The sequence below is a fragment of the Papio anubis genome, chromosome 20 (genome assembly GCF_008728515.1).
Source record: "Papio anubis isolate 15944 chromosome 20, Panubis1.0, whole genome shotgun sequence".
NCBI lineage: Eukaryota > Metazoa > Chordata > Mammalia > Primates > Cercopithecidae > Papio > Papio anubis.
The window spans coordinates 2,099,259-2,116,149 of NC_044995.1; the positions used below are offsets into that span (position 1 = coordinate 2,099,259).

General features: G+C 48.7%; 1 protein-coding gene across 1 annotated transcript; it reads left to right on the forward strand.

Moving 5' to 3' along the window:
* The first annotated feature begins 11,047 nt into the window (after positions 1–11,047).
* Positions 11,048–16,097, forward strand: PNMA8A (PNMA family member 8A). Its single transcript, XM_003915754.4, has 3 exons — positions 11,048–11,270; positions 11,493–12,870; positions 13,962–16,097. Exons 2-3 carry the CDS (start codon positions 11,574–11,576, stop codon positions 13,976–13,978), a joined length of 1,314 nt encoding a protein of 437 aa, XP_003915803.3. The 5' UTR covers positions 11,048–11,270; positions 11,493–11,573; the 3' UTR covers positions 13,979–16,097.
* Positions 16,098–16,891: the final 794 nt, after the last annotated feature.

Below are 16,891 nucleotides of genomic sequence, written 5' to 3' on the forward strand. Positions count from 1 at the left end.
TAAGTTTTGTGTTTTTAGTAGAGATGGTGTTTCATCATGTTGGCCAGGCTGGTCTCGAACTCCTGACCTCAAGTGATCCTCCTGCCTCAGCCTCCCAAAGTGCTGGGATTACAGGCATGAGCCACCGTGTCCGGCCTGAGTTGCTGTGTTTAAAAGAAAGCAAGGAGGCCAATGGGGCTGGCAGCTCATCATGGTTTTAATCATATCTCTGATGATGAATGATGTTGAGCATATTTTTATGTGCTTTGAATGAACAGACATATTTTTAGTATCTAGCCTTAGTTTAAGTTTGTAACGATATGAAATAAGGCTATGAAATGCTTGCATCCCCCAATTAAAACATTTTCCTTAATTTTAATAGTAAATCTTTACAGAGAGCCAACGAGGTGTCCCATTTTATAGGAGGCTGTTCCAAACACTTTATATGAATGAACTCATTTCATCCTTACAGCATCCTCACATGGATGATAATTATAGCTCACATTTATTGGGTACTTGTGATGCGCTGTTCTAAGACCTTTACTCTAATTAACTCCTTTAATCCTCACCGCCTTATGAGTTTGGTGCTAGTCTAACAATGACCATTTTATAGATGAGGAAACTGAGGCACAGAGAAGTTAATTACTTGTCCAAAGCCACACCACCAGGAAGTGTTGACACCCAGGGAGTCTGACTTCTGATATGACATTCTTTTTTGTGTGTGTGCGAGTCAGTGTCTTACTCTGTCATGCAGGCTGGAGTGCAGTGTGCAATCATGGCTCACTGTAGCCTCGAACTCCAATATTCTAACTTTAATAAGCAAAACGTTCTACGGTGAAATGGTAATGATGTATGTGCAGCAAAATGATGGGTGATTTCCCCCCGTATTTATCAAGTTCTTCTACAGTAATCATACATCACTTTTGTGGTCAGATAAAGAATGCCTATGGCTGGGCTCGGTGGCTCACACCTGTAATCCCACCACTCTGGGAGGCTGAGGGAGGCGGATCACCTGACGTCAGGAGTTCAAGACCAGCCTGGCTGACATGGTGAAACCAAGTCTCTACTGAAAATACAAAAATTAGCCAGGTGTAGTGGCACGTGCCTGTAACCCCAGCTACTCAGGAGGCTGAGGCAGGAGAATTATTTGAACCTGGGAGGCGGAGGTTGCAGTGAGCCGAGATCATGCCATTGCACTCCAGCCTAGGTGACAAAGTGAGAGTGAGGCTCTGTCTCAAAAAAAAAAAAAAGGAATATCTATATAAATGGTGCTAGGGGGAAAAAAAAAAAAGCAAGTAGACGAAGTAGGGTGGGATGGACGTGGAGCATTTTAATGGAAATATCAGCTCTAGCCAAGGGGAGGGAAAAAGAGAAACAATGTCCAAATGATTCATTTTTCTCTTCAAACTCTAAGCTAAAAACCTTTCCCCAGGGTGAGTGGGTGGGCCTGAAAGATGGCCTCATTCCTGCAGAAATCTTGTTTCAGTTGGAAAGAAATCTCTCTATTCTTGGATCATACGTTTCTGTTCCTAATTAGGGTGACCCCTCGGTCCTAACGTCCTACCTAACCTATTTCCTTGCATTTAGGGTTTAAATTTATGTGATTCTTTTCTTGTTTTGTTTTGTTTTTGTTTCTTTGAGACAGAGTCTCACTCTGTCTCTCAGGCTGGAGTGCAGTGGTGCAATCTCGGCTCGCTGCAACCTCTGCCTTCTGGATTCAAGTGTTTCTCCTGCCTCAGCCTCCCAAGTAGCTGGGATTACAAGGGCCTGCCACCATGCCCGGCTAATTTTGTATTTTCAGTAGAGACGGGGTTTCATCATGTTGGTCAGGCCTGTCTGTAAATGTATGTGATTCTTATTTCCTTTGTGTGACATTTTTCAAGCCCACAAGACAATATGATTCCCCCATAACAAGAGAATATGATCTCCTCCCATATAACGCAATGTAAACTCTTCATTACGTTTATTAAATTTGGTTTGGTTTGCCAGCTGTTTTTCTCCTGTGTTATCTCTTTAAGTAGATATTTATCACTTTTTTTTTTTTTTTTTTTTTTTTTTGAGACGGAGTCTCGCTCTGTCGCCCAGGCTGGAGTGCAGTGGCCAGATCTCAGCTCACTGCAAGCTCCGCCTCCCGGGTTTACGCCATTCTCCTGCCTCAGCCTCCCGAGTAGCCGGAACTACAGGCGCCCGCCACCTCGCCCGGCTAGTTTTTTGTATTTTTTTAGTGGAGACAGGGTTTCACCGTGTTAGCCAGGATGGTCTCGATCTCCTGACCTCGTGATCCGCCCGTCTCGGCCTCCCAAAGTGCAGGGATTACAGGCTTGAGCCACCGCGCCCGGCCAGATATTTATCACTTTTGTCAAACACAAATGTACATTTAGAATTAGAGAAATATGATACAAACCTTCTTTTTTAAAAAAATAAAGAGACTCATTCGTTTTCTTTCTTTTCTTTGGCCAAGGATTTCAGACAAAAATCAGGAATCGTCACCAGCCAAGACTGTGTTCTGACCATGTGACGTCTTCCAGGCACCAGGAAGAAATACGACCAACCTCCGTAACAAATGAGAGAAGCTTCACCTGACTGTGTTCTGTGCATTTGGTTTATTAGTCTTTTTAAAAACGTGTACTTGTACTGCTGGGTTCAGCTTTTCAGCCATAGAATATTCTAGAAAAAACAGTGATAACATTTATTTCACCGCTCTAACCCTGAGTGTGCAGCTGTGTTTTTTCAAAAAACATTTTTTACAATTTTAGAATACGTAACATGCATCCAGAAATGTGCCCTAAACACAAACATATGATTTGGCAAATAATTACATAGCAAGTCCCACGTTACTGTCATCTCATCTAGAAATCATTGTCCTCCCAGAAGCCCCTCACGTGCTCTGGCCATTCCAAATCCCTCCCTGCCCCAGGGATAAATAATATTCCGTTTTGTTTATTAACCAACTATGAATTTCTCAACACAGTAGATTTGATTATGTTTGAATATGAATGCAATCCTATTGGTGGATTGCTCTAGCTGTGTGTGTGTGTGTGTGTGTGTGTGTGTGTGTGTGTGTGTGTGTTTTAGAAAAAATACATTAAAAAAAGAAAAAGGACATGGGGCCTCTCGGTTTCCTGGCCACAATTCCTCACTTGGAATGCTATTCCCTCACTGCAGAGAATGGAGACAGCTGCCAGTATTTTTTCTGTCAGAAAGAAATTCAGGGCCTGCAGCTGTGGCTGTAACCCGCCCCCGCCCCCCCCCAGCTCAGATGAGAACACATCTCCCCTCCTGTGGCATAATCCTAAGGTTTTACTGGTTATTTCCAGAGAGAGAGAGAACAAACTCAGAATGGCCCAGGATAGAGTTGCCAGGATTGTGGTATAAAAGCACTGGCCTTTGTTTGTTTGTTTGTTTTTGGAGACAGAATCTCACTCTGTTGCCCAGGCTGGAGTGCAGTGGCGCGATCTCGGCTCATTGCAACCTCTACCTCCTGGGTTCAAGCGGTTCTCCTTCCTCAGCCTCCTGAGTAGCTGGGACTACAGGCTCCCGCCACCACGCCCAGCTAATTTTTGTATTTTTAGTAGAGACTGGGTTTCACCATGTTGGCCAAGATGGTCTTGATCTCTTGACCTCGTGATCCGCCTACCTCAGCCCCCCAAAGTGCTGGGATCACAGGCGTAAGCCACTGCACCCGGCCGTTCTTAATTTTTTATCTTACAAATAGACACAGGGTTGGTGGGAGGGCGAGTGTCTCCCTATGTTGCCCAGCCTTGAACTCCTGGGCTCAAGCAATCCTCCCGTCTCGGGCTTATTTTATTTTATTTCATTTCATTTCATTTCATTTTTTATTTTATTTTATTTTTATTTTTTGAGACAGAATCTTGCTCTGTCGCCCAGGCTGGACTACCGTGGTGTGATCTCGGCTCACTGCAAACTCCACCTCCTGGGTTCCAGCGATTCTCCTGCCTGAGTCTCCCGAGTAGCTGGGGCTACAGGCGTGGCTAATTTTTGTATTTTTAGTAGAGTAGGGGTTTCACCGTGTTAGCCAGGATGGTCTCGATCTCCTGACCTTGTGATCCGCCCACCTCGGCCTCCCAAAGTGCTGGGATTCCAGGGGTGAGCCACCGCGCCCGGCTGTATTTTCAAACAAATTAACAAGTCACACCTGAATCCAAGCAACATAGCTGCCTTATAGGGCATCAGCCACCAGCCCTTTTCAGCTTTTCATTTGAAATACCAGAAAATAGAAAACAACCAGCATAGCCATCCATAGGGGACTAGGTAATTAACCTATGGCAGTGGCTGTCATGCATGTCTGATCATGATCCATGACAAGAAATACATTTTGCTGTGACCTAGGAGACACACACACACGTATATATAATGGAAAATAAAGCCAGGTGCGGTAGTTCACACCTGCAATCCCAGCACTTTGGGAGGCCGAGGCGGGTGGATCACCTGAGGTCAGGAGTTCGAGACCAGCCTGGTCAACATGGTGAAACCCCCGTCTCTGCTAAAAATACAAAAATTAGCTGGGCGTGGTGGCATGCACCTGTAATCCCAGCCGAGATCGCACCACTGCACTCCAGCCTGAGTGACAGAGCAAGATTCTGCCTCAATTAAAAAGAAAAGAGAAGAAAAAAATAATTTAAAAAAGGAAACTCTGGAGCAAGAAGGGGCTCTCACAGAACCAATGGGACAGAGCCAGCCAGGGTAGGTCACAGAACCACCATGGTGGGTTGTTACAACTGACTCAGGAGGAAACATCTAGAGCCCCCTGGACTTTCTTTGGATTCAGTGTTTATGGAAACTCTGTGGGTTCTCATTGAAAATACACAGCAGGGCAAAACAAAAACCCAAAGGTGAAACACAGCGGAAGAGGATGGAAGGAGAACCCTAAACTGGAAGTGAAGAGATGGAGGGGAGGGTTGGGGCTGCAGGGATGCTCTGTCATGGAAACCACAGTGCCACCTGTTGCCTTGGAAACCACAGCACCTCATGTTGTCATGGAAACCACTGTAATGATTCCTCTTAAGAGTGCTTCAACTATTTTTAAATCAGCTAGCAATCACGGTGGCTCTTTAATGGGAAAGCAGGCAGGCAGCTGACTCCACTTCACACACACACACACATATACACACATAATTATACCTTTATAATATTTAGGCTAATGCAAAATTAATTGCAGTTTTTGCCATTGAAAGTAATGACAAAAACATGGCCAGGTGCAATGGCTCATGCCTGTCATCCCAGCACTTTGGGAGGCTGAGGCAGGAGGATCACTTGAGCTCAGAAGTTTGAGACCAGCCTGGCCAACATGGAGAAACCCCGTCTCTACTAAAAATACAAAAATTAGTCAAGTGTGGTGGTGCACGCCTGCAGTCCCAGCTACTTGAGAGGCTGAGGCAGGAGAATTGCTTGAACCTGGGAGGCAGTGTGCCACTGCACTCCAGCCTGGGAGACAGAGCAAGACTCTGTCTCAAAAAAAAAAAAAAAAAAAAAAAAAAAAAAAAAAAGAAGCCAGGTGTAATGGCTCATATCTGTAATCCCAGCACTACTTTGGGAGGCCAAGGTGGGCGGATCACCTGAGGTCGGGAGTTCGAGACCAGCCTGACCAACATGGAGAAACCCCGTCTCTACTAAAAATACAAAATTAGCTGGGTGTGGTGGTACATGCTTGTAGTCCCAGCTACTTGGAAGGCTGAGTTCAGAGGATCGCTTGACCCCAAGAGATGAAGGCTGCAGTGAGCTATGATTGAGCCACTGCACTCCAGCCTCATAAAATAAAAAAACCGCATCTCATAAAATAAAATAAAATAAAAATTGTGGAATATTCCAAACTCAAAGTCAAGAATAGAGAATTGACTGGCCACAGTGGCTCATGCCTGTAATTCCAGAACTTTGGGAGGCTGAGACAGGAGGATCACTTGAGCCAGGAGTTGGAGACCATCTTACTGAACATAGTGAGACCCTGTCCCTATGAAAAAATTTTAAAAATTAGCTGGGCATGGTGGTACATGCCTGTGGTCCCAACTACTCAGGAGGCTGAGGCAGGAGGCTCGCTTGTGCCCAGGAGGTTGAGGCTGCAGTGAGCTGTGATCCTGCCACTGCACTGTAGCCTGGGAGGCAGAGCAATCCTGTCTCAAGAAGAAAAAAAGCTGGGTGCGGTGGCTCATGCCTGTAATTCCAACACTTTGGGAGGCTGAGGCGGGTGGATCACGAGGTCAGGAGATCAAGACCATCCTGGCTAACACAGTGAAACCCCGTCTCTACTAAAAATACAAAAAATTAGCCGGGCGTGGTGGCGGGCGCCTGTAGTCCCAGTTACTTGGGAGGCTGAGGCAGGAGAATGGCATGGACCCCGGAGGTAGAACCTACAGTGAGCCGAGATCATGCCCCTGCATGCCAGCCTGAGCGACAGAGCGAGACTCTGTCTCAAAAAACAAAAAAAAAAAAAAGTACAAAAATTAGCCAGGCATGGTGACAGGTCCCTGTAATCCCAGCTACTCGAGAAGTTGAGGCAGGAGAATTGCTTAAACCTGGGAGGCAGAGGCTACCCACACCACTGCACTCTAGCCTGGGTGACAGAGTGAGACTCACAGTCTCAAAAAAAAAAAAAAAAGATATTTATATAACTAACCCTCATGCATCCCCTGCCATTCTTTATCAAATCTTAATACTATAATACTATGCTAAATTTATTTACACTTTTTTTTTTTTTTAGCATTATTGGCTGGGCTCAGTGGCTCATGTCTGCAATCCCAGCACTTTGGGAGGCTGAGGCAGGTGGATCACTTGAGGTCAGGAGTTTGAGACCAACCTGGGCAACATGGGGAAACCCCGTCTCTACTAAAAATACAAAAATTAGCTTGGTGTGGTGGTGCGTGCCTGTAATCCCAGCTACTCAGGAGGCTGAGGTAGGAGAATCGCTTGAACCCGGAAGGTGGAGGCTGAGTGCACCACTGCACTCCAGCCTGGGGGACAGAGTGAGACTCTGTCTCAGAACAACAACAAAAAATGAGATTTATGTAATTAACCCTTATGTATCCCTTGCCATTCTTTATCAAATCTTAATACTATACTAAATTTATTTACACATCTTTAAACAAAATTATTGTTTAAACAGGCTGTGTCCTACCTCCCATATGATTTGCCCTCTTCGTCTCCCCAGAGGTAGTCACTTTGAGGATCACTGCATTTAAAAATCCAATATTTATCAAACCTCAATGTCTATCATTCCCTTGCATGCCAAAATAAATAACTGAAAAAGAGATAAGAAAAAACGGAGAGTGTCTAATTTCCCTGTACCTGAGGGTCACATTCCTCCTCCAACACCCCACTGTGTGACTCAGTTTCCACTGCAGCAACTTTGTCTGCAGCCTGCGTCACAAACAAGCGCCTGCATCACAAACAAGCGCCCGCATTTGTAAAACTACTTGGGAAACATAGCAAAAGCCTCTGAGATTCAGCAAACATCCATTCCATCTCATTTTAGTTATGACGTTTTACAATCCACTGCTAGTACAAATTTACTTTTCATCCCATCCAGATTGATGATTTTCTTCTTCTTTTATTGGTTCGTTTATTGATTGATTGATTGATTGATTTTTTGGTCTGACAACAACTTAGCAGAATTTTCAAACACACTGAGATGTCTTCTTTTCTCCTCGAAGAGAAAGTTCCAGAACTTTGATTCTGTGTGCACGCACGGGGGTTGAGTGGCATTCCTCAAGGGGCAGCCAGGACTGTTAGGCGTATTGGTTCTGCAGGAAGCTGACACCTGGCTTTTGAGGCAAAGCTGAAGGCGTTTCTCTCCCTACCTTGTCCCCATCTCTCCATTCTGTAACGCATTATTTGTTCACTTTTGTAGTAAATTATATGTAACATAAAATTCACTATTTTAACCTATATTTATTTATTTTTTTAAAATAATGTACTTATTTTTTGTTTGTTTGTGAGACGGAGTTTCACTCTTGTCGCCCAGGCTGGAGTGCAATGGCACAATTTCGGCTCACCGCAACCTCCACCTCCTGGGTTCCAGTGATTCTCCTGCCTCAGCCTCACAAGTAGCTGGGATTACAAGCATGCGCCACCATGCCCAGCTAATTTTTGTATTTGTAGTAGAGACGGGGTTTCTCCATGTTGACCAGGCTGGTCTTGAACCCCTGATCTCAGGTGAGCTGCCTGCCTCGGCCTCCCACAGTGCTGGGATTACAGGTGTGAGCCACCATGCCTGGCCTGTCTTCGTTTTCCTACCTTCACTCCTACTAGCATTCCTGGACCCAGATGTCCTGGATGCAGAGGTTCCTCTTCCCATTCCCATGGGGGTCCCAACTACTTCTCTAGAATAATTCTTTTTTTTTTTTTTTTTTGAGACTGAGTCTCACTCTGTCGCCCAGACTGGAGTGCAGTGGCGCCATCTCAGCTCACCGCAAGCTCCGCCTCCCAGGTTCACGCCATTCTCCTACCTCAGCCTCCGGAGTGGCTGCGGCTACAGGCACCCGCCACCACACCCGGCTAATTTTTTTTGTATTTTTAGTAGAGATGGGGGTTTCACCGTGTTAGCCAGGATGGTCTCGATCTCCTGACCTCGTGACCGCCCGCCTCGGCCTCCCAAAGTGCTGAGATTACAGGCGTGAGCACCGCGCCCAGCCCTCTATGGTAACTCTTATCCAAGTCACCGATGGTCTACATCTTTCCAAAGTGAATAGTACATCTTTGACTTCATTTTGCTCTTTCTCTTGGTAGCATTTAACATGGCTGACCCCTCTATCCCTCTGGACGAACTCTCCAGCCACACTGTCCTGGGTCACCTCCCAACTCCTTGTTCACTCCTTCCCAGTCTCCTTCGCTGCCTCCTTCTCTTCTTCAGCACAGAGTTCCCAGGGCACTGTCTGTGACCTCCTTCTCTAAGCCTTTCCCTAGGTAGCTACATGGAGTCCCACCGCTTTGAATACTCACTGCTCATACGCTGAAGCTCTCAAATAAATATCTGCACCTGGCTAATTTTTTGCGTTTTTGGTAGAGACAGGCTTTTGCCATGCTGCCCAGGCTGGTCTCAAACTCCCAAGCTCAAGTGATCCGCCCTCCTCAGCCTCCCAAAGTGTTGGGATTACATGTGTGAGCCACAGCGCCCGGCTTTAATATACTATTAACCAAGTTCTTGCTCATGGGCAGCAAGGTTGAGGTAGGAGGCCCAGGGGACACCACTGAGGACCACACTGAAGACTGACCAAAACCTTGAAAAGGCACCAAAAGCCCTTCTCCATAATACATGCCCGCCAGCACCATGACAGTTTACCATTGCCATGGCAACACCCATAAGTTACTGCGAATTTGCTAGCTAATTCTGAAAACCCACCCCTTAATTAGCATGTCATTAAAAGTGGGTATACATGTGACTGCAGCCTTGCCCCTGAGCTGCTATTCTCAGCACACTGCCTAGAGGGTAGCCCTCCTCGTTAGATTTTGGAGGGAAGGTGAGGGTTAAAGAAAGACACAGAAGGAGGCTCAACAGCAACCCAGGTATACTGCAGACACCTGTGGGAGTCGGGAACGAGCCTAGCGCCAGAGCCCACCCCTGCTTATAGGCTGGGGGTACTTATAGTTATGGGTTGGAGGGGTCTGGGCAGTATGGCTTGCTGCCCAGCAGGATATTGATAAGGTGGTTCCATGTTGAGGAGGTTCTGGCCCTTGTTCTGGTGGAATGTGGTGTTCTTTGCACTTTCTCCCGGCAGAATACGATCGGGATGTTTATTTAGTTGGGCCTTTGTCCACCTGGTGGTCAGGTGGTTCGGCAGGATAAGCCAAGCTGCACCTCATATTTCCCCACTTGACAAAAGACCTGCAAAATAGTGGGGGGCTCACAAAATGGTTGCAGTTTGGACTAAAACTTATCTGTAGGGTAGCCATTTTGTTGTAGCATTGTCCCCTGCCTGGAGGACGCCAAGAACCTGCCCTGCATCACGCTGAGGAAACAAGAAAAAGAGGTGGCCGGGCACGGTGGCTCGCTTGTAATCCCAGTACTTGGGAGGCTCGGTGACTGGCGATCACGGTCAGGAGATCGGCACCATCCTGGGCCAACACGCGGACGGTCACGCCGCAGCCCGCCTGTAATCCCAGCACTTCTGGAGGCCGAGACGCATGGATCAACAGGTCAGTGGAGATCCAGACCATCCTACTGACACGGTGAAACCCCGCCCTACTCAAACAAAACCAGCCACAGGTATGGGCGCTTGTGAACCAGCCACCGAGGCTGAGGCAAGGAGAACGGCGGAAACCCGGGAGGCTGAGCTGCAGTGAGCTGGTGATCCCGCCACTGCACTCCAGCCTAGCAGAGAGACTCCGGCTCTAAAAATACAGAAAAAACTGGGGCCGGGCGCAGGTGGCAGGCTGCCTCTGCAGTCCCAGCTACTCGGGAGGCTGAGGCAGTGAGAACGGCTGAAACCCGGGAGGCGGAGCTTGCTGTGAGCTTTGTGATCCGCCACTGCACCCAGCCTGGCGAGCTGCATCTGCCCAAAAAAAAAAAAAAAAAAAGAAAAGAAAAGAAAAGAAAAGAGAGGTGATTATCCTCATGAAGGGGTCGGGAGATGGGAGTGAAATTCTCAGCTCTGAAAATCTCAGAAGAACCTAGTGGAGCCAGAACAGAGGAAGGCCACAAAGCCCAACAGTGAGCTGCGCCTTTAGAGGAACCCAAGAAGATTAAAGCCTCGTTTTCCTCCTTCCTTGATTTCTAGTGTCTCCCAAGAGTTGCGTTGGGTGAATCCAACAGTGGAGCAGAGGATAATAGAGTCAGTGGGTGCACCCATAGATGTTAGCGCTTCTCAGCGACCTAATCCCCGTTCTCGAGGGCCAGTTGCGTGGAAAGAGTGGGCCTCCGTGGAGGCGCCACCGGAATGTATCCAGACCCCCTTGTTCTGCAACCTGAAAAGGCCACTCTTGCACCCGGCTCCCCAGGCCCAATTGCAGCGGCGGCACACAGGCCTGGCTGAGGGCTAGCAACCCACGCCCGGTTGCCATGGAGACGTCGGCACCTGCGCAGCCCAAGACCCCCGAGCGGCGGTGCGGGAGCCAGTGCGCAGGCGCGCGCTGCGACGCCAGCCTTGGCTCCGCGCAGCTAACAGGATCGAGGCTGGACGCCGCGTGACCCGCCCGGGCCTGAGTGGGGGCGGACGGCGCCTTCTTGGTCCTTTTTGCCTCTAACAGCGGCGCTGGGGTAGCCGGAGCCAGCGACTGGGAAACAGCTGCATTCCGGCTGCCCCTCCTTGGCCTGGCTGGGCGGTCAGAGGCTGGGCTGCCAAGTAAGTCCGGGCTGGGCAGGCGGAGCGTCAGGCCCCGGGGAGGGACCGAGAGCCTTTTGCTGCAGATTCTGGGACACGTGTGAGCACCGGGGTCTGGGTTGGGGAGGAGGGTGTTGGGAAAGCGCGAGGCCTCCTGCAGGCCAGCCGCGGAGGGGGCAGCTAGGATCTGTGAGCTTGGCCATCTTTCTGGAAACCTGACCTCGCTCCCTTTTCACCTTGCAGGATTACTGTTTTTGGGGACCGCTGCAGCCCACGCCCACCTAATAGACTCTTTACTACACGTAGTAGGGTCAAAGCCGCTAAATGTCCAAGACCATGGCGATGAACCTTCTGGAGGATTGGTGCAGGGGAATGGAAGTGGACATCCACAGGTCCTTGTTGGTCACAGGCATCCCAGAGGACTGTGGCCACGCAGAAATTGAGGAGACCTTGAATGGGGTCCTCTCCCCACTGGGCCCGTACCGCGTGCTCAACAAAATTTTTGTGAGGGAAGAGAATGTTAAAGCTGCCCTCATTGAGGTTGGTGAAGGTGTGAATCTGAGCACCATCCCCCGTGAATTCCCAGGAAGGGGTGGTGTCTGGAGAGTGGTCTGTAGAGACCCTACCCAGGATGCTGAGTTTTTAAAAAATCTGAATGAATTCCTGGATGCCGAGGGACGCACCTGGGAGGATGTGGTCCGCCTGCTCCAGCTCAACCACCCCACACTGTCCCAGAACCAGCATCAGCCGCCAGAGAACTGGGCAGAAGCTTTGGGGGTGCTTCTGGGAGCGGTGGTACAGATCATCTTCTGCATGGATGCTGAGATCCGCAGCCGGGAGGAAGCCAGGGCCCACGAGGCCGCTGAGTTCGAGGAGATGACAGCCTGGGCTTTAGCAGCAGGGAGGAAGGTCAAGAAAGAACCGGGGCTTGCAACAGAGGTGGGTTCTGCCTTAAAGACGGAGAACCCCAACAACTGGAATGCCACGGAAGACCAGCATGACCCTCCCAAACCTTTGGTTCGCAAGGCTGGAGCTAAGACTCGCTCCAGGAGAAAGAAGCAGAGGAAGAACCCCAAGCAGGAAGCAGTGCCCTGGAAAAAACCCAAAGGCATCAATTCCAACAGCACAGCCGACTTGGAGGATCCTGAGGCGGGTGATGCTGAAAGCATGGCAATCTCAGAGCCGATCAAGGGCAGCAGAAAGCCCTGTGTGAAGCAGGAGGAGTTGGCTTTGAAGAAGCCCATGGCGAAATGTGCCTGGAAGGGTCCCAGAGAGCCACCTCAGGATGCCCGGGCAGAAGCCGAGAGCCCAGGAGGCGCCTCTGAGTCAGACCAAGATGGTGGCCATGAAAGCCCACCAAAGAAGAAGGCCATGGCCTGGGTCTCCGCCAAGAACCCCATGAGGAAGAAGAAGAAGGTGAGCTTGGGCCCTGTCTCTTACGTCTTGGTCGACTCGGAAGATGGCAGGAAGAAGCCGGTGATGCCAAAGAAAGGGCCGGGCTCAAGAAGGGAGGCATCAGTTCAGAAGGCCCCTCGAGGCCAGCAGTCTGCCGAGGCAACAGCCTCAACTTCTAGGGATCTGAAGGCCAAGCCAGAAGGCTCTCCTCGGCGTGCCACCAATGGTGAGAATGACAGCAGAAGTGACTGGGCTGTCATCCAGCAAGTGGATGAGGCAGGACTAGCTAGGAGTGGCAGGTGGGGCAGAGGAACCTGAGGAGGTGGTGGGTCAAGCGGGTGATGAGGAGGACCCTGGTGCATGGCGGGAGGCGGATGACACACCAGTTGAGGAGGGTAAGAGCCCAGACTGCCCTCCCAGGAGCCCCTGAAGGCTGATGCTGGGAACATTCGGTGGGCAGGAGATGACAGAGCAAACCCACCGACTGGTTGTTTATCAATGAGTGTCACTGTGGTCATTTGCCACTACATCTGACCCATCTTCCTTGATGAGAATTTAATGGTTTGGGCCCAGGCTTGGTGGCTCACGCCTGTAATCCCAGCACTTTGGGAAGCCAAGGTGGGCAGATCGCCTGAGGTCAGGAGTTCAAGACCAGCCTGGCCAACATGGTGAAACCCCATCTCTACTAAAAATACAAAAAATTAGTTGGGCATGGTGGCATACGCCTGTAATCCCAGCTACTGGGGAGGCTGAGGCAGGAGCATCTCTAGAACCCAGGAGGCGGAGGTTGCAGTGAGCCTAGATTGTGCCACTGCCCTCTAGTCTGGGTGACAGAGTGAGACTCTGTCTCCAAAAAAGAAAAAAAAAGAATTTAATGATTTGGGAGGCCAACGTGGGCAGATCATCTGTTGTCAGGAGTTCGAGACTAGCCTGGCCAACATGGTGAAACCCCATCTCTACTAAAAATACAAACATTAGCTGGGCATGGTGATGGGCACCTGTAATTCCAGCTGCTGGGGAGGCTGAGGCGTGAGAATTGCTCGAACCTGGGAAGTGGAGGTTGCAGGGAGCCAACATCACACCACTGCACCCGAGCCTGGGCGATAGAGAGAGACCCTGTCCCAAAAAAAAAAAAAAAAAAAAAAATCCTTTGGAGTTATGGTGTTTGCAGGGTATGTGGCTTTAAGGGTGGAATTTTCTAGAGGCCTGGATGGGGAATAGAAATGTTCAGGGACCCAGAAGTTTCTTGGAAGTAATGCATTTCCTAATGACACCTCTCTGCTTTCCTTCTTGAGCTGTTCTCTCATTTATTTGCAGAATCCAGAAAGGTTTGATCCGGGAGACCACCAGTACTGAGGAGTTGAAAGAACAAGGAAGAAGTTCCAAGTCAACCAAGTTTTCTCTTGTCACTGAATAAAATAAGACTTTGGACTCTCTTAGGGACCCTGTTGATAGAGATCTGGCTCTGAGGTAAACGATAGGTGAGGTCTTGGGTGGGAGGGAGTTGGGGAAGGGTGGTAGACCTCTATGCCCTTTTCTCTACAAGGCCTGCCATTTCACCACCTCCTCTACTCACCTTCCCTTCGGAGTCAAGAGAGTTGGTAAGAAGATTGGGAAAATTCTAGAACATTCATTCCCCTTATGCATGAGCAGGGTCACTGTTACACTCATCCATGTTCAGCCTTTCTCCTCCATGCCTCGCTCCCTACTCGGAATGGTCAGCGACCTCTGCAGGCCTTGGCGTTTGGAAGAGCTGGGTGGCCCTGCCGTATTCTCCCTCCCGCCTTTCTCTCGTGTAACCAGCGGGGTAAGTTAAGCCAGGACCTTCACTGCAAACCTGGCTTCATTGCCCCTTCAGTCTCCAGCTTCCATCCGCCAGTTATCTAGCCAGGAGGTCCCAAGAGTTAGTTTTAGAGAAAAAGAATGTCTGCTTAGACCTTGAAGTCTTTGAGTTTTAGAGTCTGTTAGTAAAAATGGCACTTTGATTCCCATTTGGGATGAGCCCTCTCAGGAATCCTGTGGGGAAGCGGGGTGATTGTAGGGAAGGATGCAGGTATTCCTGGGTCCTCAGCTGTAATTCCATCCATCTACCAAACTGTCACCATCTTTGCACCAAACTGTCACCATCTTTGTAGCAGAAGGTCATTACTCACGTTATATATAAGTAAGAGGGGAAAGAATATTTTAAAACTTGGCTGTTGGCTGGGCGTGGTGGCTCACGCCTGTAATCCCAGCACTTCGGGAGGCTGAGGTGGGTGGATCACAAGGTCAGGAGTTTGAGACCAGCCTGACCAACATGGTGAAACCCCACGTCTACTAAAAATACAAAAAGTAGCCGGGCGTGGTGGCATGCGCCTGTAATCTCAGCTACTCAGGAGGCTGAGGCAGAAGAATTGTTTGAATCCGGGAGGCGGAGGTTGCAGTGAGCCGAGATTGCGCCACAGCACTCCAGCCTGGTGGCAGAGTGAGACTCTGTCTCAAACAAACAACCAAAACCAGGTCAAGAGATCAGAGATCGAGGCTGTTAATGTCTGCCCTCTGAATTTAGACACACTATATTAGACCAGACCACCACGTGTCATTATTTTTGTGTGTGTGTGTGTGTGTGTGTGTGTGGTTGCGTGCCCATGTGTAGGGGAGAGGGCAGGGTTCCTGAGTTAATGGTTTCCAGACTGTATCCTAGATGTCCACAAAGATGTAATCTGAATTTATTTTTTTCACGTGTTTAAAAAACTCAAAAGTGACTACTCAGATATGTTGGAAAGCAAACCAGTCACAGTGAAGACTATCAGAATATTACCTTGTGTTTATAGGCTAACTTGTTTTTGTACACATCTTGAGTTAGTTATTTCTGGCATCTCTTGGCTTAAAATTGAGTTTCTTGTAAATGCGACTGATAAGCGAGGTTAGAAGTGGAAGAAATTCAGTCCTGTGCATGTCCTATAATCTGACGCCCTGAAAGCAAGTTTCCTTTCGTCATTCACATGCTCTTGTTCTGCCGTGATGCTTCAGTTGTATGGTAGCAAGTAAACGTGTTAACATGGTGAACAGTAGTAATATTCTATCATAGAGTATTAGCCCTTGCAAGTTTTCAGGGCATCTTTTCCGACTTCAGTTTTTGTGCTAAAGAATGTGAACAGTTGTTAGATGTTCTCAGTGATTCAGCTTTAAAACACATTTCTCGTGGTGATTCATTTCAAAATCCTGAATGAGTCTGACTGAAAAATACAAGAGAAAAGAGAGCAGCTACGCAGCTGTGTGCATCGAGGTACTCCTGGGGTGTGTGCCAAACGAAACCCAGGGGTGAACTGCACTCTTGAAGAGACCAAAGCCTGCAACTGTCCAACTTCTAATTTCAAAACGGGTCCATTACGGCTTCATTGTGTTAACAGGCTGACACCATGACTAGTAAATGTAAACGTGTATGTATAAAATAAAGTTTAGCAAATTGTGTCCTGTTAAGTTTTCTCTTTTGTAGGTGGGGATTGCATGGACTATTAAATTTGAGGAAAGGGTTCCCCCTTCAAACAGTGCCCCCAGCCAGACATGACTGGTTATCAGATACGGATTCAAGCTTTGAGAACTGTTAATGATCCACGAGAGGAGAAACCGTTTGTCCTCTTTGCGAATGGCTTTCCACCGATGTGGAAGGACGTCCCACAGATCTTGGGGTTTCTAGAAGAGGTATTGGGTGATGCAAATTACCTCAAAGTGCCAGTTTATATTTTTATAAACAGCTGGAAGATGAAAACCTTTCGCTCCCCTCCTATTCCCTCACACAGAAGCCAAGAGGTCAGTGGCACGATCTCAGCTCACTGCAGCCTCTACCTCCTGGGCTCAAGTGATCTGCCCGCCTCGGCCTCCCAAACTGTTGGAATTACAGGCGTGAGCCACCGCGCCAGGCCAGAAGCTGAGGTCTTTTCGCTAAAAATTTAGTTTTCTTCTGGCTCTCCCTGCCCCTCTCCAAGAACTCCTGAACCAGGGTGGCCACTACGTCAGTTGCTTGGAATTTGTTCAAGGTACCATTTCGTGTTCCCACCTGCTGATTCAGGATCTCTTGGGGGTTGTACCTGGGAATCTCCATCTTAAACAGTTTCTCCTGAGAATTCGTTTTTTTTTAAATTGAGATGGAGTCTAGCTCTCGCCAGGCTGGAGTATAATGGCATGATCTCGGCTCACTGCAACCTCTGCCTCCCAGGTTCAAGCGATTCTCCTGCCTCAGCCTCCCAAGTAGCTGGGACTACAGG

What these genes read in the sequence shown, in the direction of transcription:
- PNMA8A (XM_003915754.4), top strand. Translation starts at nt 11,574, where the DNA reads ATGTCCAAGACCATGGCGATGAACCTTCTGGAGGATTGGTGCAGGGGA.